The sequence below is a fragment of the Thalassophryne amazonica genome, chromosome 3, assembly GCF_902500255.1.
Source record: "Thalassophryne amazonica chromosome 3, fThaAma1.1, whole genome shotgun sequence".
Lineage (NCBI taxonomy): Eukaryota > Metazoa > Chordata > Actinopteri > Batrachoidiformes > Batrachoididae > Thalassophryne > Thalassophryne amazonica.
In genome coordinates this window covers 47,584,960-47,609,388 of record NC_047105.1, presented here as the reverse complement: position 1 = coordinate 47,609,388, position 24,429 = coordinate 47,584,960, and the positions used below count along the sequence as shown (strand labels likewise).

General features: G+C 40.9%; 1 protein-coding gene across 9 annotated transcripts in view; it reads right to left on the bottom strand.

Annotated features, from left to right (window-relative positions):
* Positions 1 to 24,429, bottom strand: part of atp2b2 (ATPase plasma membrane Ca2+ transporting 2) — a 488,858-nt gene that overhangs the window by 52,810 nt on the left and 411,619 nt on the right. For all 9 annotated transcript variants that reach the window (XM_034166183.1, XM_034166192.1, XM_034166187.1 and 6 more), the window contains 2 exons: positions 24,154 to 24,368; positions 23,442 to 23,684 (listed from right to left, as the gene is read on the bottom strand). In XM_034166183.1, coding sequence (XP_034022074.1) covers positions 23,442 to 23,684; positions 24,154 to 24,368 — 458 coding nt within the window. The remainder of the gene's footprint in view (positions 1 to 23,441; positions 23,685 to 24,153; positions 24,369 to 24,429) is intronic.

Sequence of the window (24,429 nt, the reverse complement as noted above, 5' to 3'; positions counted from 1 at the left end):
CAATGAAATATCACAAAAAAAAACAAACTAACAAAAAATTCTGAACCCATTTTGTGAGCAAGATAAGACATCATATTCAGAAAATTACATCTCTGATGGCTGGGCCTCAAATCTTAAGGGAACAAGATGATAGGACAACAAGTTAAAGGAATCCAAGACAGATGGGTGCTGGGGAAAAAAATCAAAGCAAGATAAGGCAGAAGTAAGAGTAATGTATTGAGAGAAAACAAACAACAGGGAAATAGCAACGCTGCTGTTTTTTTTATCATCAGAGATTCCTCAGAGGTTCAACTTCACGTGGGTTTCTAGGCACAGAATGCCCAATGTTGGCTTGTTTGTGTTCAGACTGGCACGACTTGGTCCGGATGTGGCTGAGGACCAGCTGCCCTCTCCCTTGTCCTTGGGTGTTCCCACAGGCAAGGACATATGCCAGAAGGAGAGCTGGCAACCTTACTTCCTATTCCACCTGGGGCTCTCCTTAATCTACCCCTCCTGTTCCTTCAGTCTTTTTTATCCTTCTGTTTTCTTGTTCTTTTTTATCTTTAGCCATTCCTTTGCCGCCACTCTGTTAGGTTTAACTTCATTGGAACAAACTGGAGTTGCTGAATGATGTGGATGTGTGGATGACATTGATTCATTTTTTTTTACAGGATCCATCTGGATAGCATGATGGAAGATTACTGTGAGCCACTTTTTACTGAGACAAATCAATCAAGGGTTCCTTCAAGCAGTCAAGCATAAGGAAAAGCTCACAGTGTCAACTTCCCCGTCCTTTATAATCTATATGAATGTATTGATGAACACTGGGCACAATGACACCAAGTAACCATGAGGTGGTCATGCCCCGGACACACCCATCAAGTGACAAACAACAACTACATGTCTCCCTCATTTGTAGCTTATCTCACTGTCGTGTTAGACCAGTGAGTCTAGCTGCAGAAAGCTGAATAGCTCATTCGGTTGCACTCAGCCAATAAGGAGTAAAGAGACACCCGGTCGCGCCAATCAGTTGTCAGTAGAACAGGCAGAGATAGAAAACATGCAGGTTCGCGGCCCCTGAGGATCATGATGGGGAACCACTGCCTTAGTCTATCTCTTTGTCTTCACTATATGTTTCTCCAGTGGCGGCTGGCCCACAGGGGGTGCAAGAGTGCCACCCTTCCAGATGTGGAGGGGAAAAATTATAAAATATATATATATTAAAAAGTATTATCAATGTCAGTTTTACTTAATAGTATGTGCCTACATGTAATCTGAATTATTAAAACAACATTTCCACCAACTGACTCTCATTCAACAGTGCATTCCCACCAATAGAAGCACAGAATGTATCATTTCTCTTCTTGGGCGCTCACTCATCTGCCCCTTGAAGTCAGAGAAATGTGTATTGTGTACGAGGTCTATTAGAAAAGTATCCGACCTTATTATTTTTTTCAAAAACCATATGGATTTGATCACATGTGATTGCGTCAGCCAAGCTTGAACCTTTGTGCGCATGTGTGAGTTTTTTCACGCCTGTCGGTTGCGTCATTCGCCTGTGAGCAGGCTTTGAGTGAGGAGTGGTCCACCCCTCTCGTTGTTTTTTTCATTGTTTAGGAATGGCTCAGAGACTGCCGCTTTGCTTGATCAAATTTTTTTCAGAAACTGTGAGGGACATCAAAGTGGACACCATTCGAGAAATTCAGATGGTTTTTGGTGAAAATTTTATGGGCTTCAAAAGATTACGGAGTGTTACTGTCGCTTTAAGGACGGCCCAGAGCGACTGGTGGTGCGCCGCGCTCCGAAGCTGCCATCGACATGCTGAGCGACCATTTCATTTCTAAACGGATGGCTGTATGGATCCGTGACCATCGTGTGCAATTTCTCTGGCTATCACAAGAGCTGGACATCAACCATTTTCCGGCAGATTTCACTTTTAACAAGAGATTTTGTCATGGAAAGCTGAGCGGAGGCTTCGCGCGTCACGATGGATTTGCTACTGGAACGAGACAAAACCACCTCCATTTTGGTCTCACAGGATGGCTTTGAGATGGTGTTCAGACAGCTGTCGGTGGTTTTTCCATTGAGTGATTATCCGAGAAATTGTGGATGTGCCTGGACATGCCAGAACATGTCCTGTGAGGCTTCATCACGGCGTTGCTTTGCGCCATGCGGCACCGCTGCGACGCGTGAAGCCTCCGCTCCTCTTTCCGTGACAAAAACTCCTGTAACAGTGGAATGTGCCATTCATTTCCAAACTGGATGCTGTGTTTTATCCGAGATGTCATCTGGCTAGCACAGGAATCGTGAAAAGACGTGGACATCAGCACTTTTTCGGCACATTGAGACAGACGTGCGGAGGAATTCCGGGCGTCGCGGCGGTGCCGCATGGCGCAAAGCAACGCCGTGATGAAGCCTCACAGGACATGTTCTGGCATGTCCAGGCACATCCACAATTTCTCGGATAATCACTCGATGGAAAAACCACCGACAGCTGTCTGAACGCCATCTCAAAGCCGTCCTGTGAGACCAAAACGGAGGTGGTTTTGTCTCATTCCAGTAGCGAATCCATCGTGACGTGCGAAGCCTCCGCTCGGCTTTCCATGACAAAATCTCTTGTTAAAAGTGAAATCTGCCAGAAAATGGTTGATGTCCAGCTCTTGTGATAACCAGAGAAATTGCACACGATGGTCATGGATCCATACAGCCATCCATTTAGAAATGAAATGGTTGCTCAGCCTGTCGATGGCGGCTTCGGAGTGCGGCGCACCACCAGTCGCCGTCCTTAAAGCGATAGTAACACTCCGTAATCTCTTTGAAGCCCATAAAATTTTCACCAAAAACCATCTGAATTTCTTGAATGGTGTCCACTTTGATGTCCCTCACAGTTTCTGAAAAAAATTTGATCAAGCAAAGCAGCAGTCTCTGAGCCATTCCTAAACAATGAAAAAAAAAACGACGAGAGGGGTGGACCACTCCTCACTCAAAGCCTGCTCACAGGCGAATAACGCAACCGACAGGTGTGAAAATCTCACGCATGCGCACGAAGGTTCAAGCTTGTCTGACGCAATCACACGTGATTCAAATCCATATGGTTTTTGAAAAAAATAATAAGGTCGGATACTTTTCTAATATACCTCGTATGTTGCTAAGCAGTGTAATAAATATTTGGCCAACCAAATTTAATGGCTTGTGGATGAGAGAATTGGCACCCATGGACCAGCTGTGTGTGGTTGCTAAGGAAATATAATAAATATTTGGCCAATCAGCATCGCCAAATTTAATGGCTTGGGTTACCCATAGTTTTATCAAAGTGCTGCTGTTTTTGGCAGAAACAGAAACCCCACCAACGTTTGGGTTATATTTATTTATTTTTTTTGTCTCCGTGTGTTTTGCTGGAGTAAGCTGAAGAACTTTGAGACTTTACGATTGCTGCTCCTCCTGGCCGTTATGTCCTCGGTGGTTTTCAGTTGTGGATTTGCCTTTGAATCCACTTCAGCTCAGCTTCAACTTCAGCTGTTAGGATTTACTCCTGAATGTTGCTAATGGTGTGGAAATGAGGATGAAAATTTAAGATAAAATGAATGACTGATGTTTGTTTGTTTGTTTTAGGGGTTCAATGCTGTGATCTTTATTGGTACAGTGGACCAGTTATAACGGTTAGGGGAGACCGGGGCTGTTTGTAACAGTGTTCAAAGCTGCAGCCATGCTGGCATTTTGGTCATGAAATATTGGAGTAGTTTCAACTTGATTTCAGTTTACATCTAATGAGGATCAGCCCACAGAAGTGAAATATTCTTTGGAGTATTCCACAGTCTAAAACGAATGGTTTGCTCAGTTAAAAAACAAAACAAAACAAAAACAAACACACACACAAAAAAACTAAAATAGCAATTTGAATGTTTTTTTTTTTAAAGGAGACCTGCATTGAAAAAATGCAGTCAGATTTTTTTGAACAAAAAATGACTTACATTTACACATAAGATCCTTCCGAATGTAGTAAAGTAAATCTGCAAGCCCAGATCTGTCATTCAACGGAGAAATCTTCATTTGAAAATGACAAATTTACAGCTAACATTTAGCCCTCCGCAAATTGTCCCTCTCATCATGGACGCTGCCGAGACGTCATGGACAAGACCCTCTCCCAGCATGCATTGCGCCAATTGTAATTTGTGGATTTACGTCAGTTTGCATCTGCACCTTTTTCTTGTCTTATACCGAAGGATCTACTTTTTTTTAAAACTTCATATTGTCTTGCAGCACGTTTGGTGAGTACACATTTCTTTTATTTGTGCTTGAAAATTATTTTGGGGGACTTTTTCATACACCCGTTTGATTGTGTGGTGTCGCAATGAAAATCTACTGTCTTTCGCCTCCGGTACCATCGCGGTATATGGAGGCGAGACCCGCAAAGAATCCCAGTCATTAAAAATATATAAACCTCTCTCAGCGTCCATGGAGCTCTGGGGCTCCGATTGCCGAAACGTGCGGTGCTGTGGATTTTGCCGCAAGAAGTCTGTCCTTGCAGCAACAGGTGTACCGGCCGCTTCGCATTAAAACAGCGAGCGTAGCGGAGGCAGAGAGCGGGAGAGGAAGAACGGCACCCGCTGTCAATGTCGTTGCTGATCTGAGCACACAGATCTGTATCTCACATTCATTGCAGCTTACTTTTGGATGTTGAAACCAGGCGTGTATAAGTAACATTACTAACAGATAAAATCAATTTCAATGCAGGATCGGACTGAAGACGGGAGCGCGTCGTCTTGTCCCTGACGTCATGGAAATGATACAGCTGTACCAGTGGTGTAGTCTACGTGGAACGCAGGTAGACGCCGCCTACTCACCTAAAATGACCGAGAATTTCCGTCTACCCACTTCAAATTGCCCCGGGGAACATGACGGTGTAAATAAAATAAGCGTTTATTGACTGTAATTTTATTTTCTCCCTTTAAAAGACAGCCATCAGGCGTCCATCACTGCAGAGTGCACCGTATGTCCCACCCCCGCTCGCTCTGCTAGATAAGAGTTTTAATTGGCTCATAGAGAGATGGGGCGGGGCTACCAGCTAATCAGCGTGAAAGCCGCACACAAACAAGAAGAATGCTGGAAGTATCGATGGTGATTATTACCCGAAAAAATGAAAAGAAAACAGGCCTCGGTTTTAGATTTTTTTTTTTCCAAAACGTCCACCTGCTGCTTCAGGGCCGATTGATTTGCACCCTGATAGTTTGCACCCTGAGTGGAGGAGATAAACCTGGCGCTGTCTGCATTTCTGGTAAGTGGGCTAGCCTACGACAGCTAGTTTTTTATTTGTTCACTAAGCTAATGGGCCTTTCACACTGAATACGCCAGACGCGTCAAAAAATGGTCTAAAAAGCATTATTTTCAATGAGACGTGTTGCTTTTTAGATGCTGACGGAGCGCGCATTGCCGCTTGTTGGCAGGCTGACGTAGACAGAGTTCAAGCCAATCCAACTTTCTGAGCCGTGACGTACCTTTGCGTTGTCCAATAGGAATGACGCGTCGGGCCAAAACACGGAAGACTAGTGGCAGAAACAGAAACCACTGATCTGTACAAAATGGATCGGTGTAGAAATAAACCACTGATCTGTACAAAACAAACGTGTCACAGGACTGCTCATTTATGGAGCAGTTTTCTGAAGAAAAATTTTTGGAAATGTTTTTTTGTTGTTGTTTGTTACCTCAGAATTTCTGATTACTGTTAAAAAAAAGTTTAGAACACTTGTAATTAAAATAGCTAAATAAATCAATAAATGGTTCTTTAGAAACCATCTGTAAATTAAAATCACCTGTTATTTCAGATTAGATAATTTCTCGTTTAACATAAGGAACCTCGGACATTTATGTTTAGACAAAATAACATGGAAATTTGTACATTTTTTTGTCTGGTAGATTATTTATATCTCATTTCAACCAGAAAAACAGACACTGTAAATAAATACAAATGGTTATTGTAAATGCAACAGGAAATAATTTAACAATGACTGCAGTGATTGTAAAGTAGGATTTCTGTGACATAAACCTCATGATTTTTTTTAATGGTCATTTCAACTTGTAATTTCGCCAAAATATGTAATTGCCTTTAATGTTGTTATCAGGACAGAGTCATTTCTAAAATATGAATTTGAGCGCAATAAGTGGAGAGCTTCTACTTGTGCAAATGTCTTTTGACTTTGATTCGTGGATATTTTTAATGATCCGTTCATTTATTGTTAAAATATAAAATGAAACAGCTTTTTAAAAAATAACAGAGTTTTGCCGGTAATCTACAGATGTCTCTTGAGCTTGAGTCCCGTTGGCTGTTGGATAGTGTAGTTTTAAAATGACTGGAATTGGTAAGTGGCATACTCTCCAGTAGTTGCATGGTTGTCTTAGATAGTTGGTTGTCTTCATACTATACTTTTGTGCCACTGATTTGGCCTACAATGTTTTTGTCATGGGTTGAAAAGGTTTCTGCAAAGTAAAGCATCTACCATATTTTCATTGTATGTGAATTTTCTGGGAGCTAGCTTCTGTCCCGGCTTCTGTCCTTCAGTCTAGCTGCTGTTTTAATGGAACTTAACGTATACTAATACTAGCTTGTTTATACTGGGTAGGTTTCCTTATGGACCACAAAGCCTATAGGTTCCAGTCCCCCGTCTGGACCTGATGATGGACTGTCAACTTCAACAGAGATTGTGGTAGGAGGCGTAAGGCTCTGCAGCCAGTGCATGCTCATGTAGACCGGTGTGTTCTGTTTTGTTTTTGTTTATGCATCTAAACTGTACACAAACAACGTGGGGCCATGCGGATTATATGAAGGGTGAATCTTGCAGCTGCTGAATTTGACAGTACAGGCTCATATCTGATACTAAATAGAGGGAGGAAAAGTGAACTCTTACAATATATTTAGTTGGGAGGCAATAATCTGCTCCTTATTATTAAGAGAACTTTTCTTTCTTAATAACAAGGAGTCACAGCCACTTTTTTTTTTGAGTGACTGTGACTTAAAGTTGTCTTATTTACTGTTAAACAATACACAGTAGCTTGCATATGATACTTTTGGCTGGATTTAAACATTGTTTATTCCTGGTTTATGACCTGATTAAATTTCTTTGTTAAATTAGGTTTTCAGATGCCAAAAAATAAATGTATTTGATCTTTGTATTTTTAATCACTCTTTTAGATTTACTGTTGTATACTGTATTTTGCAATTGGTGCAAATTACTTACTTACATTCTGACACATTTCTCACATTCACTGATTAACATCACTTGGAGCAGGTGGGATTAGTTCATCAGTGACATCACCTGCTGGAGTCAGTGGCTGCAAAGAAAACCTGCACCCTCTCGGCCCTTTCTGGAACAGTTTGGACACCACTGCTGTACACTGTTAATTTTAACCAATTTAAAGGTTTTGGTGTTATTAGTGGTGTTATTATTCTTGCTTCTTTATTTTGCATCCATTCCATGCAGTAATGTTCATGCAAATTATTACTTTAATTTCTCTCTCTCTCACACAAACACACCACCTCTTTCACTCACTCTCTTTTTTAGAAGGTGGTGTGAGCATTGTATTATGTACATAATGTTTTTTTGTCAATTGAGGAATTTTTCCATATTTTGAAAGAGTCTAAATTTGGTGATATTTTCTGTTCTGTTAAGGAGGGTGTCATTGTGAACCCAGTTTGGTGTACTATGTGTGTAATTGGTGTCAAATGGTGAAATGTTCTTGCTCAAGAATGTTGAGTGTTTATTGTATTTGATACTGGTCCTTTCCGAAGTATAAATGAGGCCTAATATAACTGTAAATGGTTAACTTTATCTGTGAAACTGCTGATTTTGAGAAAGACATTAAATGATTATTGTGGAATTGCAGGAATTTTCCTACTGTTCATTTGAATGCCTGTACTGGACTAGGCAGGGAAATCTATTGGCACATCAGCCCCACCACGTTTTTTTTTCACCAGCCCCCACTGTGTTTCTCTCTGCCTAATAAAAGGCTTTTCCAACCCTGAACTCTGCCATCCTTCTCATTCCCTCTTCACATGCAGGAGTGGGTGAAATTCTTGCACTTCACACCAACTGGGCTAGGGACTGGAGGCATGGAGGAGGCCAGGGCTGCAGTCGTCCAAATTGTGATGCGGACAGTTGCAGCAGAAGTGTGCTTTCTCTATCCATGTGGTTGTCTGTAATCTTTCAGTCATCATCCTTACTTTTTTTTGCAATCATCACTGCTGCATATTCATCATCGCTTGAGTGACACTCCAATCTTATTTTAAGCCATTTCCATTTGCTTTATCTCACCCTTTTTGTTATTTTATTTTCTCTTTTAAAGTGGATGTTGATTGGAAAATTATTTGCGGCATTGGCTAATAAGCAACAGTGGCCTTATTGGACCCTGTGATTATCAACAAAGCTTCACAAGCCACTTGATAGGCCTGCCTGTCTTTATTTTATGTTATGGTCATTGTCCATATTAAAAGATGCCAACATGGCCAAAAACAGGAAGTTCCTGTGTCTACCAGAATCCAAAATTTCAATGCAGAATATAAATAGTTTTTATAGAATTACATAAGGAACTTTTATGGATCCAGTGACTCACCAACTGACCAACTCCATTAATTCTGTGCTTGCCCTGCTAATCATGGCGAATGCACAGTGAGCTATCAACGGCATGAAATGACATCATGTGGTTATAAAGTGTAATCATACTTAAAATCCCAAAGCCTCAACCTGTCTTCCTTTTTTGATGCACATGCATTATGTTTATGACAAGGGGTATTATTTATTTTGCACTATTTATGAAGAATGTCTCAACTGAGTGACAGAATGGTGATGGCAATAATCACTCCTCTACAGCAGCATCAAACCACTGTCACTATAACATGATGACTCCTCTCTTACTGCCATCTCAGCATCACCGTTAATCCTGTAAGTACGTGCTGAGTACAGACAACAGCTGAAGAGGCTTCTGTTTCCTTCAATGATTCTCAATCTTTCAATCTTTCCTTCAATGAGTCTCAATCTTTGTGTCTGACTGTGTCGGCACATAAATGCAACGCCGGTGCTTCAAGCTCCAGACATCCAAGACACCCATTTCCTCTTGGAACAAGCAAACAATAGTGTGTTGCCTTGATGACAAGACAACAATGATCCCAGGCCTATTAGATCAGGTCCAAACTCCAGAAGAGCTAAAACAATGGAGTCCATAAGTACACAGGTACACAAATAGTTTGTAATAGTTGTAATTTTGGTTCTGCACACTACCACAAAGGAGTTGAAATGAAACATTCAAGGTATGCTTGTAGTGTTGACTGCTTGCTTAAATTCAAGGGGTTTAGTAAAAACGTTGCAATAACTATTTATGAATTATATAGCCATTTTATACATGTCTGAATAGAACTGTTTTATTATTACTTTTACAGCTGGTTTAGTTAGCAAAGTCAGCAGATGGACACATGAACAATTCTGAATTACAGAGGATGTCTTGCACTTAATTTCTGTCAATCATTAGGGCCCCTTCACACATAGTACGAATGTGGTCGAACTGCGCATGAAGTCCACATGAAGCAGGAATCGTATGCAATATGTGTAAATTCGTAGCTGCCTCCAATGCATTGTACATCTGTTGCTACAACTATTTGTGCACACCAGCAGCTGAAAGAGAGTGCCCTATGAGAGCCCATTTGATCCCTCTCACGGCAGGTGTGGGCCAAATTCCAGGTGACACGCATGCACATCTAATACAGCTTGTTTGGCACTTAGAAAATGTATGGCCATTTACACTGTTAGCATGAAAACAGTCAGCAGATGATGACTTTCAAGCTGGCAGTGAAATTTGTTTAAGTGTCCCCACAAGTGTGGCGTGACAGCAACACACGTGTGGTGCATGTGTCTCACACATGTGGGCATGTCGCATCCCCCCCTCCGCTCCCCCCAACACATGTGGCGTGGTGGGGGGGCACACTTGCATAAAATGCTGATAGGTATGGACAGATCTGATCACATGGAGCCAGACAGCGAGGTCTGATTGCACACAGCACGGGGAGGAGCCTGTCAGTTGATCACAGCACACTGACAGCTGGATGACGGCTCAGTGCACACATTAAAAACACAAACCACCGGCAGGACAGTTATATAAATAATTCCGACAATATCTATATACGCAATTACATAAATAATGAACATGTATGACCACATAACACAGAGACACGTTGGTCTGGGCGCTGAACAGACAAGGAGGCGTGTCTGCTCACAGCGGCTGCTGTTGTGATCTGTTCTCCTGTGGAGAACACCTACCATGGTTTGAAGGACATGGACTTACAACATTCCTCCATGTGGCGTGTGTCTCTGCCTGCTGTCCTCACGTGGAAATACATAGCAACATATATCGCTTTAGCAATGGGCTGGAGAGTGCGCACAGCGTGCACAGGCTGTTTCAGGTGGAACGGACCATCAGTTCATGTGGACACGCAGGGGTGACATTTGTGCCTTACCTAAATTCATTCATTGGTTTAAGATTCAAAATGGTGTCCAAAATGGCAACCAATAGACCCTTATCATTAAAATACATAGTAGCAACAAAGAACAGACTTAATAATGACAGAAATCATTGGTGTTTAAGTGAAAAAACCTTATTTTGGTGGCTATCTTGGACGCCATCTTGGATAACTGGCTTGAGGCCAGTTTTTATTTTTGGGAAGATCCTCATTGTGTTTTGGGGTCATCTAAGGAACCTAAAAAAGTTGGTTTGGTTTAGTCCTGGGGGGGGGGGGGGGGGTGCAAAGGTAGTGGTTGTAGCTCCCCTACTACTTCCAAAGATAGCTGGCTGTAAAAGTGATGATTTGTATGAAAAAGTATTATGTTCAGTTTATCCGTTTACTTACTTTGAAAATTCAGGGACTGTGTATACAAATGGCTATAATTCCTAAATAGGTAATGCAATATTTTTGTTAAACACCATGAATTTAAAGCAAAAGTCTACACTACAAACACATATTTATTTTTTCCAAAAAAAAATGTTTGTCCACATACTTATGGTCCGTGACATATATAATTTACGTAAGAAAAACATCACAAATTCCTTACTATATAGCCACAAATGGAAGGTCAAATAAAACAGAAATGCAGTATTCTATGTTTTGACATATTTGACACTGAAGAGACTCTACTGAGTGCCTTTTATTTAAATACCACTCAGAGTGCTCACTGAACATTTTATTGTCCTTCCCTCATGCAGGATAGCTAATATGAGAGACGTGTACATGAGGGACTATTTGTGTGCTCATATGTGACGGATTGTTATTTCTTTAGTTTTGCATTCAACAAACACACAATGTACTTGCAGGCAAGTGCAGTGTGTGTGCATTACAAAATGTTAACAGTTGCACTTACAACATAAAGTGAAAGCTGAAATTACAACACTTCTTAAGAATAAATGCTATAGTGGTCTGACATGTTTTATCGTCACTGAATAGCTGTCACACACTGCTCCATGCACTATGTGACCTGAATGTATAATCACCCATCCTCAGGAAACTGCAGTGCATGTGTCAGGGTATGTGAATAAGCGTGCATGCACAGGTAGGTATGCACGTACAGTTTGGCTAAGTGTCAAACGTGTAAATGTGTGTGTGTGACTCCCTTGAGGATGAAGCTTCTCCACTCTGGAGTCTTTATATGCAGACAGAAGAAGCAGAGCCGTGGCAGTGGTTGTATTTTTGAAGCCAGAAACACGGCTAGGAGACTGATACGGTTATCAAAGGCTGCCTCTTTGCCTTTGTGTGGTGGCCATCAAAGGCTTCCACAGCCGTCCTGGCATCCCGCAGGATTGGCCTCTTATATAAGAACACACCAGCCCGGCAGCATACTGCAATCACAGTGGTGCTGTGGGAGTGGGGGTAGCCAGAGGGAGCGAGTGATGCATGAAATGTTCTTCAGAAATTCTGCTGTTGTACCCTGCATTGTTCCTTACGTCATTACTTAATTACGTCTATCCTCCTCAGTCCATATTTTCCAGATTAATCACCTCCATCCGAATAACAGTCTGCAATAGTTCTATGCATTCCTATATGATGTGTAATATTTAGATATGCACAATTGTCTTCATCTGTATGTTAGTGTGGATGTAAAGTGACAATAGTTCCATTTCACTGTAAGGTTAACTTGTACTATATAAGGATGTCTTATTTGTAGCATGAGGTCATCACTTATAAATGGAGTGATTTTTTTTAATGCAATAAAGGTGCTATTTATTCAGATAAATATAAGACAGATGGGCCACGAGAGGTAATTAAAAACCATAATAATAAAAAAGTCTTTGATTTTTAATTTTGTAATGAAGTTTAAAATTACACGAAACATTTGATTATTTTAAAAATGTAATCAGAAGTATTAAAATAAAGCCATGCAATTTTAATTATGTGTTATTATTAATTTATCTAACCTAGTTTAATATTTTATATATTGACGGACATTACATTAGCAACCCAAGGGTTAACCATTGCTAACGGTGCATCCGGAAAGTATTCAACGCGGTTCAGTTTTTCCACAATCAACTGACTTGGACTCCAATTATGTTGCAGAAACGTCTCAAGGAAGATCAGTGGAAACAGGATCAATCAATCAATCAATCAATTTTTTTATATAGCGCCAAATCACAACAAACAGTTGCCCCAAGGCACTTTATATTGTAAGGCAAGGCCATACAATAATTATGTAAAACCCCAACGGTCAAAAACGACCCCCTGTGAGCAAGCACTTGGCTACAGTGGGAAGGAAAAACTCCCTTTTAACAGGAAGAAACCTCCAGCAGAACCAGGCTCAGGGAGGGGCAGTCTTCTGCTGGGACTGGTTGGGGCTGAGGGAGAGAACCAGGAAAAAGACATGCTGTGGAGGGGAGCAGAGATCGATCACTAATGATTAAATGCAGAGTGGTGCATAAAGAGCAAAAAGAGAAAGAAACAGTGCATCATGGGAACCCCCCAGCAGGGGATGGTTCAGGGTCACCTGATCCAGCCCTAACTATAAGCTTTAGCAAAAAGGAAAGTTTTAAGCCTAATCTTAAAAGTAGAGAGGGTGTCTGTCTCCCTGATCTGAATTGGGAGCTGGTTCCACAAGAGAGGAGCCTGAAAGCTGAAGGCTCTGCCTCCCATTCTACTCTTACAAACCCTAGGAACTACAAGTAAGCCTGCAGTCTGAGAGCGAAGCGCTCTATTGGGGTGATATGGTACTACGAGGTCCCTAAGATAAGATGGGACCTGATTATTCAAAACCTTATAAGTAAGAAGAATAATTTTAAATTCTATTCTAGAATTAACAGGAAGCCAATGAAGAGAGGCCAATATGGGTGAGATATGCTCTCTCCTTCTAGTCCCCGTCAGTACTCTAGCTGCAGCATTTTGAATTAACTGAAGGCTTTTTAGGGAACTTTTAGGACAACCTGATAATAATGAATTACAATAGTCCAGCCTAGAGGAAATAAATGCATGAATTAGTTTTTCAGCATCACTCTGAGACAAGACTTTTCTGATTTTAGAGATATTGCGTAAATGCAAAAAAGCAGTCCTACATATTTGTTTAATATGCGCTTTGAATGACATATCCTGATCAAAAATGACTCCAAGATTTCTCACAGTATTACTAGAGGTCAGGGTAATGCCATCCACAGTAAGGATCTGGTTAGACACCATGTTTCTAAGATTTGTGGGGCCAAGTACAATAACTTCAGTTTTATCTGAGTTTAAAAGCAGGAAATTAGAGGTCATCCATGTCTTTATGTCTGTAAGACAATCCTGCAGTTTAGCTAATTGGTGTGTGTCCTCTGGCTTCATGGATAGATAAAGCTGGGTATCATCTGCGTAACAATAAAAATTTAAGCAATACCGTCTAATAATACTGCCTAAGGGAAGCATGTATAAAGTGAATAAAATTGGTCCTAGCACAGAACCTTGTGGAACTCCATAATTAACTTTAGTCTGTGAAGAAGATTCCCCATTTACATGAACAAATTGTAATCTATTAGACAAATATGATTCAAACCACCGCAGCGCAGTGCCTTTAATACCTATGGCATGCTCTAATCTCTGTAATAAAATTTTATGGTCAACAGTATCAAAAGCAGCACTGAGGTCTAACAGAACAAGCACAGAGATGAGTCCACTGTCCGAGGCCATAAGAAGATCATTTGTAACCTTCACTAATGCTGTTTCTGTACTATGATGAATTCTAAAACCTGACTGAAACTCTTCAAATAGACCATTCCTCTGCAGATGATCAGTTAGCTGTTTTACAACTACCCTTTCAAGAATTTTTGAGAGAAAAGGAAGGTTGGAGATTGGCCTATAATTAGCTAAGATAGCTGGGTCAAGTGATGGCTTTTTAAGTAATGGTTTAATTACTGCCACCTTAAAAGCCTGTGGTACATAGCCAACTAACAAAGATAGATTGATCATATTTAAGATCGAAGCATTAAATAATGGTAGGGCTTCCTTGAGCAGCCTGGTAGGAATGGGGTCTAATAAACATGTTGATGGTTTGGATGAAGTAACTAATGAAAATAACTCAGACAGAACAATCGGAGAGAAAGAGTCTAACCAAATACCGGCATCACTGAAAGCAGCCAAAGATAACGATACGTCTTTGGGATGGTTATGAGTAATTTTTTCTCTAATAGTTAAAATTTTGTTAGCAAAGAAAGTCATGAAGTCATTACTAGTTAAAGTTAATGGAATACTCAGCTCAATAGAGCTCTGACTCTTTGTCAGCCTGGCTACAGTGCTGAAAAGAAACCTGGGGTTGTTCTTATTTTCTTCAATTAGTGATGAGTAGAAAGATGTCCTAGCTTTACGGAGGGCTTTTTTATAGAGCAACAGACTCTTTTTCCAGGCTAAGTGAAGATCTTCTAAGTTAGTGAGACGCCATTTCCTCTCCAACTTACGGGTTATCTGCTTTAAGCTACAAGTTTGTGAGTTATACCACGGAGTCAGGCACTTCTGATTTAAAGCTCTCTTTTTTAGAGGAGCTACAGCATCCAAAGTTGTCTTCAATGAGGATGTAAAACTATTGACGAGATACTCTATCTCACTTACAGAGTTTAGGTAGCTACTCTGCACTGTGTTGGTACATGGCATTAGAGAACATAAAGAAGGAATCATATCCTTAAACCTAGTTACAGCGCTTTCTGAAAGACTTCTAGTGTAATGAAACTTATTCCCCACTGCTGGGTAGTCCATCAGAGTAAATGTAAATGTTATTAAGAAATGATCAGACAGAAGGGAGTTTTCAGGGAATACTGTTAAGTCTTCTATTTCCATACCATAAGTCAGAACAAGATCTAAGATATGATTAAAGTGGTGGGTGGAATCATTTACTATTTGAGCAAAGCCAATAGAGTCTAATAATAGATTAAATGCAGTGTTGAGGCTGTCATTCTCAGCATCTGTGTGGATGTTAAAATCGCCCACTATAATTATCTTATCTGAGCTAAGCACTAAGTCAGACAAAAGGTCTGAAAATTCACAGAGAAACTCACAGTAACGACCAGGTGGACGATAGATAATAACAAATAAAACTGGTTTTTGGGACTTCCAATTTGGATGGACAAGACTAAGAGTCAAGCTTTCAAATGAATTAAAGCTCTGTCTGGGTTGTTGATTAATTAATAAGCTGGAATGGAAGATTGCTGCTAATCCTCCGCCCCGGCCCGTGCTACGAGCATTCTGACAGTTAGTGTGACTCGGGGGTGTTGACTCATTTAAACTAACATATTCATCCTGCTGTAACCAGGTTTCTGTAAGGCAGAATAAATCAATATGTTGATCAATTATTATATCATTTACCAACAGGGACTTAGAAGAGAGAGACCTAATGTTTAATAGACCACATTTAACTGTTTTAGTCTGTGGTGCAGTTGAAGGTGCTATATTATTTTTTCTTTTTGAATTTTTATGCTTAAATAGATTTTTGCTGGTTATTGGTGGTCTGGGAGCAGGCACCGTCTCTACGAGGATGGGGTAATGAGGGGATGGCAGGGGGAGAGAAGCTGCAGAGAGGTGTGTAAGACTACAACTCTGCTTCCTGGTCCCAACCCTGGATAGTCACGGTTTGGAGGATTTAAGAAAATTGGCCAGATTTCTAGAAATGAGAGCTGCTCCATCCAAAGTGGGATGGATGCCGTCTCTCCTAACAAGACCAGGTTTTCCCCAGAAGCTTTGCCAATTATCTATGAAGCCCACCTCACTTTTTGGACACCACTCAGACAGCCAGCAATTCAAGGAGAACATGCGGCTAAACATGTCACTCCCGGTCCGATTGGGGAGGGGCCCAGAGAAAACAACAGAGTCCGACATTGTTTTTGCAAAGTTACACACCGATTTAATGTTAATTTTAGTGACCTCCGATTGGCGTAACCGGGTGTCATTACTGCCGACGTGAATTACAATCTTACCAAATTTACGCTTAGCCTTAGCCAGCAGTTTCAAATTTCCTTCAATGTCGCCTGCTCTGGCCCCCGGAAGACAATTGACTATGGTTGCTGGTGTCGCTAACGTCACATTTCTCAAAACAGAGTCGCCAATAACCAGAGTTTGATCCTCGGCGGGTGTGTCGTCGAGTGGGGAAAAACGGTTAGAGATGTGAACGGGTTGGCGGTGTACATGGGGCTTCTGTTTAGAACTACGCTTCCTCCTCACAGTCACCCAGTCAGCCTGCTTTCCCGGCTGCTCGGGATCTGCCAGGGGGTAACTAATGGCGGCTAAGCTACCTTGGTCCGCACCGACTACAGGGGCCTGGCTAGCTGTAGAATTTTCCACGGTGCGGAGCCGAGTCTCCAATTCGCCCAGCCTGGCCTCCAAAGCTTCGAATAAGCTACACTTATTACAAGTACCGTTACTGCTAAAGGAGGCCGAGGAATAACTAAACATTTCACACCCAGAGCAGAAAAGTGCGGGAGAGACAGGAGAAGCCGCCATGCTAAATCGGCTAAGAGCTAGTAGCTACGCTAAGCTAGCGGATTCCTAAAAACACGCAAAGTGAATAATGTGTAAATAATTTAGAGGTGATTCAGCAGAAGGAGTGCTTTAGTTAAGGCACGTAAAGATTACACTGGGAAACAAATCGTAATCTAGATAACTAGATCAATCTAACTGCGCAGATTAAACAGCTAACAGATACAGCAAAACACCACTGTGCTCCGGAACAGGAAGTGATACAATACCGCAGTGAGAGCCAACCACCAGTAATTGAGTTCAGTAGTACACCTGAACTCAATTTTGAGCTTCATGGCAAAGGGTGTGAATACTTACGTACATAAGTATTCACAGCCTATAGGGGAGATGATGGTCTAGTGGTTAAGGTGTTGGGCTTGAGTCCAGAAGATCATGTGTTCAAATTCCCGCCTGACTGGAAAATCACTAAGGGCCCTTGGGCAAGGCCTTTAATCCCCTATTGCTCCCGGTGTGTAGTGAGCGCCTTGTGAAAGTGAGCCATAATTGTAAAGCGCTTTGAGTGTCTGATGCAGATGGAAAAGCGCTATATAAATGCAGTCCATTTACCATTTACATGTGAATTCTTTGTTGGTTTTTGTTTTGTAATAAATTTGTAAAAATCTAACAAAAAAAAACCTTTTTACATTGTCAGTATGGGGCATTGTGTGTAGAATTTTGAGGAAAAAATTAATTTAATCCATTTTGGAATAAGGCTGTAACATAACGTGGAAAAAGTGAAGCACTATGAATACTTTCATAGTACCAAAACACACTTCTCGCCTTTTCATCTTTTCCTCTGCAGACAGTTCTTTTTTTTCCCCTCTGTGGACAGTTTTTTTTTTTTTTTCCTCTGTGGACAGTTCTTGGACTGCGGGCGCTATGACATCATTTGTTTACGCACAGCGGGCGGGTATAGCCAGATACCACTGACGTAAATCTACGATACCGGCCCACCAACGCCCCGGTAAAGTGATAATAATAATGTATATCAACTGCCTGTCCAAGTAACACTTTGACAGATACACAAAAGATGTTTCTGAGGCTGTACCGAAGTCCTAAACTTGGAGCTAAACTGCAAAAAAGAGGTGTCTAGAAACAAGATAAAAACACTAACATCTGAGGGAAATTGTCTTCCTTCATGGTCAGATAAATACACTTGACAAGATATCTTGATTTAAGATGGTTAAATCTAGATATAACCACATGGAACATTTAAAATAAGAAATTAACTCTTAAAACAAGATATGTAAGTGTTTTTATCTTGGTAAGAACCAAATAATTAGCAGTGTATTCTTTGTGTGTGACATGCTACAGATGAAGGCTTTTCTGATAGTAGATCAAGGACCAGGCCATGCTTTCCAACAGTAGTAAGATGTTATTTATGTTATGGGACCAGGAAGCAGAGTTGTAGTCTTACACACCTCTCTGCAGCTTCTCTCCCCCTGCCATCCCCTCATTACCCCATCCCCGTAGAGATGGTGTCTGCTCCCAGACCACCAATAACCAGCAAAAATCTATTTAAGCATAAAAATTCAAAAAGAAAAAATAATATAGCAACTTCAACTGCACCACAGACTAAAACAGTTAAATGTGGTCTATTAAACATTAGGTCTCTCTCTTCTAAGTCCCTGTTGGTAAATGATATAATAATTGATCAACATATTGATTTATTCTGCCTTACAGAAACCTGGTTACAGCAGGATGAATATGTTAGTTTAAATGAGTCAACACCCCCGAGTCACACTAACTGTCAGAATGCTCGTAGCACGGGCCGGGGCGGAGGATTAGCAGCAATCTTCCATTCCAGCTTATTAATTAATCAAAAACCTAGACAGAGCTTTAATTCATTTGAAAGCTTGACTCTTAGTCTTGTCCATCCAAATTGGAAGTCCCAAAAAACAGTTTTATTTGTTATTATCTATCGTCCACCTGGTTGTTACTGTGAGTTTCTCTGTGAATTTTCAGACCTTTTGTCTGACTTAGTGCTTAGCTCAGATAATTATAGTGGGCGATTTTAACATCCACACAGATGCTGAGAATGACAGCCTCAACACTGCATTTAATCTATTATTAGACTCTATTGGCTTTGCTCAAAAATTAAATGAGTCCACCCACCACTTTAATCATATCTTAGATCTTGTTCTGACTTATGGTATGGAAATAGAAGACTTAACAGTATTCCCTGAAAACTCCCTTCTGTCTGATCATTTCTTAATAACATTTACATTTACTCTGATGGACTACCCAGCAGTGGGGAATAAGTTTCATTACACTAGAAGTCTTTCAGAAAGCGCTGTAACTAGGTTTAAGGATATGATTCCTTCTTTATGTTCTCTAATGCCATATACCAACACAGTGCAGAGTAGCTACCTAAACTCTGTAAGTGAGATAGAGTATCTCGTCAATAGTTTTACATCCTCATTGAAGACAACTTTGGATGCTGTAGCTCCTCTGAAAGAGAGAGCTTTAAATCAGAAGTGCCTGACTCCGTGGTATAACTCACAAACTCGTAGCTTAAAGCAGATAACCCGTAAGTTGGAGAGGAAATGGCGTCTCACTAATTTAGAAGATCTTCACTTAGCCTGGAAAAATAGTCTGTTGCTCTATAAAAAAGCCCTCCGTAAAGCTAGGACATCTTTCTACTCATCACTAATTGAAGAAAATAAGAACAACCCCAGGTTTCTTTTCAGCACTGTAGCCAGGCTGACAAAAAGTCAGAGCTCTATTGAGCTGAGTATTCCATTAACTTTAACTAGTAATGACTTCATGACTTTCTTTGCTAATAAAATTTTAACTATTAGAGAAAAAAATTACTCATAACCATCCCAAAGATGTATCGTTATCTTTGGCTGCTTTCAGTGATGCCGGTATTTGGTTAGACTCATTCTCTCCGATTGTTCTGAGTTATTTTCATTAGTTACTTCATCCAAACCATCAACATGTTTATTAGACCCCATTCCTACCAGGCTGCTCAAGGAAGCCCTACCATTATTTAATGCTTCGATCTTAAATATGATCAATCTATCTTTGTTAGTTGGCTATGTACCACAGGCTTTTAAGGTGGCAGTAATTAAACCATTACTTAAAAAGCCATCACTTGACCCAGCTATCTTAGCTAATTATAGGCCAATCTCCAACCTTCCTTTTCTCTCAAAAATTCTTGAAAGGGTAGTTGTAAAACAGCTAACTGATCATCTGCAGAGGAATGGTCTATTTGAAGAGTTTCAGTCAGGTTTTAGAATTCATCATAGCACAGAAACAGCATTAGTGAAGGTTACAAATGATCTTCTTATGGCCTCGGACAGTGGACTCATCTCTGTGCTTGTTCTGTTAGACCTCAGTGCTGCTTTTGATACTGTTGACCATAAAATTTTATTACAGAGATTAGAGCATGCCATAGGTATTAAAGGCACTGCGCTGCGGTGGTTTGAATCATATTTGTCTAATAGATTACAATTTGTTCATGTAAATGGGGAATCTTCTTCACAGACTAAAGTGAATTATGGAGTTCCACAAGGTTCTGTGCTAGGACCAATTTTATTCACTTTATACATGCTTCCCTTAGGCAGTATTATTAGACGGTATTGCTTAAATTTTCATTGTTACGCAGATGATACCCAGCTTTATCTATCCATGAAGCCAGAGGACACACACCAATTAGCTAAACTGCAGGATTGTCTTACAGACATAAAGACATGGATGACCTCTAATTTCCTGCTTTTAAACTCAGATAAAACTGAAGTTATTGTACTTGGTCCCACAAATCTTAGAAACATGGTGTCTAACCAGATCCTTACTCTGGATGGCATTACCCTGACCTCTAGTAATACTGTGAGAAATCTTGGAGTCATTTTTGATCAGGATATGTCATTCAAAGCGCATATTAAACAAATATGTAGGACTGCTTTTTTGCATTTACGCAATATCTCTAAAATTAGAAAGGTCTTGTCTCAGAGTGATGCTGAAAAACTAATTCATGCATTTATTTCCTCTAGGCTGGACTATTGTAATTCATTATTATCAGGTTGTCCTAAAAGTTCCCTAAAAAGCCTTCCGTTAATTCAAAATGCTGCAGCTAGAGTACTAACGGGGACTAGAAGGAGAGAGCATATCTCACCCATATTGGCCTCTCTTCATTGGCTTCCTGTTAATTCTAGAATAGAATTTAAAATTCTTCTTCTTACTTATAAGGTTTTGAATAATCAGGTCCCATCTTATCTTAGGGACCTCGTAGTACCATATCACCCCAATAGAGCGCTTCGCTCTCAGACCGCAGGCTTACTTGTAGTTCCTAGGGTTTGTAAGAGTAGAATGGGAGGCAGAGCCTTCAGCTTTCAGGCTCCTCTCCTGTGGAACCAGCTCCCAATTCAGATCAGGGAGACAGACACCCTCTCTACTTTTAAGATTAGGCTTAAAACTTTCCTTTTTGCTAAAGCTTATAGTTAGGGCTGGATCAGGTGACCCTGAACCATCCCTTAGTTATGCTGCTATAGACGTAGACTGCTGGGGGTTCCCATGATGCACTGTTTCTTTCTCTTTTTGCTCTGTATGCACCACTCTGCATTTAATCATTAGTGATCGATCTCTGCTCCCCTCCACAGCATGTCTTTTTCCTGGTTCTCTCCCTCAGCCCCAACCAGTCCCAGCGTAAGACTGCCCCTCCCTGAGCCTGGTTCTGCTGGAGGTTTCTTCCTGTTAAAAGGGAGTTTTTCCTTCCCACTGTAGCCAAGTGCTTGCTCACAGGGGGTCGTTTTGACCGTTGGGGTTTTACATAATTATTGTATGGCCTTGCCTTACAATATAAAGCGCCTTGGGGCAACTGTTTGTTGTGATTTGGCGCTATATAAAAAAAAAAATCGATTGATTGATTATTTTTACCCTTAAGTTTAATAAATGTACCTTGTAAATATCCACCTAGCTTATCCACTTGTCACTTCATGAAGGTTCTGTTGACTTTGAGGAAATCCTGCTTAGTTGCACTCTCTGTAAACACGCTTACAGTCTACAGTATTTAGATCAATTGGATTCAATTACAGTCTGCTATGTTCAGTATCGTCTCAGACAAAAATAATACACCTGATCTCAAGGTGATAAAATAAGTGAATGCCTGATGGATCAAAAGCTAGCAGCCAAAGACACAACTGCCTGTTTCACATCTATGTAGGCAGTGCAAAACAACAATCTCACAGTTTCAAGGCTGGCTTAATCACTCACACAGAGCGAGACAAAAGTGGCATGGCCCAACCCACTTCATAGACCATTTTAAATATTGTAGAGTGTTAAGATTGGAGATTCATTTATCAAAGAACATTTGTGTCTCTCAGTCTTTGGGCTTGGAGATAGAGAGATATCTGGGAAGAGCCTATGGAGCTCACACGTTCACCAGGCAGAGGCTTTTGGTGATGCCGATAGCTTTGCAGGAGAATGAAGGTCCACGTTTTTAGGGTCCTGATGCTTTCTGCATGGTTGTGAGACTTGGCCACTAACCAATGACCTAAGGTGACAAATGGAAGTCTTTGGTACCAGGTCTCTTTGGCAAATCCTTGAGTACCATTAGAAAGACCTTATGTCAAATGAGCAGAAACTTATGGAGGTTCAGATGAGGAGCATCACTTGCATCATGATGGAACACCAGGTATGCCATTTCGACATGTGGCATGTTTCTCTGAGCAACAGCCCGCATTCACATGTCTCAAAGTTGAGGACTCCAGTAATTAGAGAAGGTCAAAGGGACACCCACATTTCACCTGGCCGTGGCAGAGAGATGGCTACTTCTGAGAGATGGTGACAGACCAGTTATCTGCCTGGGTGGTTGCCATCCATGACCGAAGGTGGTTCCATAACGTGGTGGATGAGGCTATGAAGAACACCAGCACATGCTCCCAGATCTGACCTGATAAGCCTTTGGACAGACTCTCATGTATGAATATACAAATTCTGCATATGAACCTTTATGTAAAACTTTACATTTTATGTAATAAACAAATGACTATATTGTTGCAACATCAGAATATGACATTGATACAATGTTGAACTATAGTTAGGCTCCTGGCCTGCATTTTGATTTATTCTTAATTTCTGTCAGAAACCTGCGGGACATCTAATTATTAATTTAACAAAGCAGCATGGTACTTGTTGACTTTAACATTTTTAATAATAATTTAAATATTACACTGAATGCCTACAGAGAACCAATGTCAACTATCTACATTGATCCAATTTTCAAATCCAATGTATTTTCTACGCTGATTCAACATCAAACTTCAACGCTGGATCAACACCATTTGCATGCAGGGCTGGTGTTAGAAAACCAGGTCCAACACTCTTCAGGGGGAGAAAAAGTCTCTATTGTAAAATAGTCAAGGTTGTTCAAGTCATAAATAAGAAACATTTCAGTCACTGCCCATTTATTGACATTTATGTTGCTGGAGAAGTTAGAGGGGGTCTACAATGGCTACCACTGCAGGTATCTTACCAGTATCTTAGTGGTGTAGGCGCTGTTGATAGCAATGGCATTAACCAGTAAGTCCAGTGACTTGGGTGGCAGAACTCCAGGATCTGGGATTTCTTTGTAGTGCACATCTCCAATGTAACACTGCACGGCTGTCATACGGTTGGTAGTTAGCGTGCCTGTCTTGTCGGAGCAGATGGCTGTGGCATTGCCCATCGTTTCGCATGCATCCAAGTGACGCACCAGGTTATTGTCTTTCATCATTTTCTGTTGGTAGAAAGAAAAACAAATCCAGTATTGACACATTAAAACATGTGAAGTACTTGGTGTGCATGTGTGTAACTGTGTGTGTGTAAAAGCGTTCATCAGTTATTTGGCACTAGCATATTGTCAATATCTATATAATGGTGTGTGACTACAAAGACAAGGAGGGTTGCACTCGTGTAGCGTGTCACACAATTGGTTGTCAAGAAACAAACATTTTAGCACTTCTCTTTGCTCGTTTGCTGGCATGAATACACAAAGCATCTTTAACACAATACAGGCACTCAATACACACATGCTTTATGTATGCAAATCCCCAGTATTTCCTCTGAGTGAGAATCGAGCGCTTGCAGAGGACTATGTAATGCATACTCTAGTAAAGGTTACAGAATGGAGTTGAAATGCGTGGGCAGCCCTTACAGGAGAAGTACAGCAGTGCTATAATGTGGTGTGTGCGTGCACCCCTCCTCACCTTGACAGAGTAAGCGAGAGAGATGGTGACAGCCAACGGCAATCCCTCCGGCACGGCCACCACCAGCACAGTCACACCGATGATGAAGAACTTGACAAAGTACTGGATGTAGATAGGAGTGCACTCTGGCATCCAAGGACGCTTATTCAACACAAAGTTTTCAATGGCAAAGTACAGGACAAGGATGATGACGGTAATGGCCGACATGAGCAAACCTGAAGAGGAAGCAGAATGTCTTGGTTCAAAAATGGAATGATAAATAATTAATCAGAATCA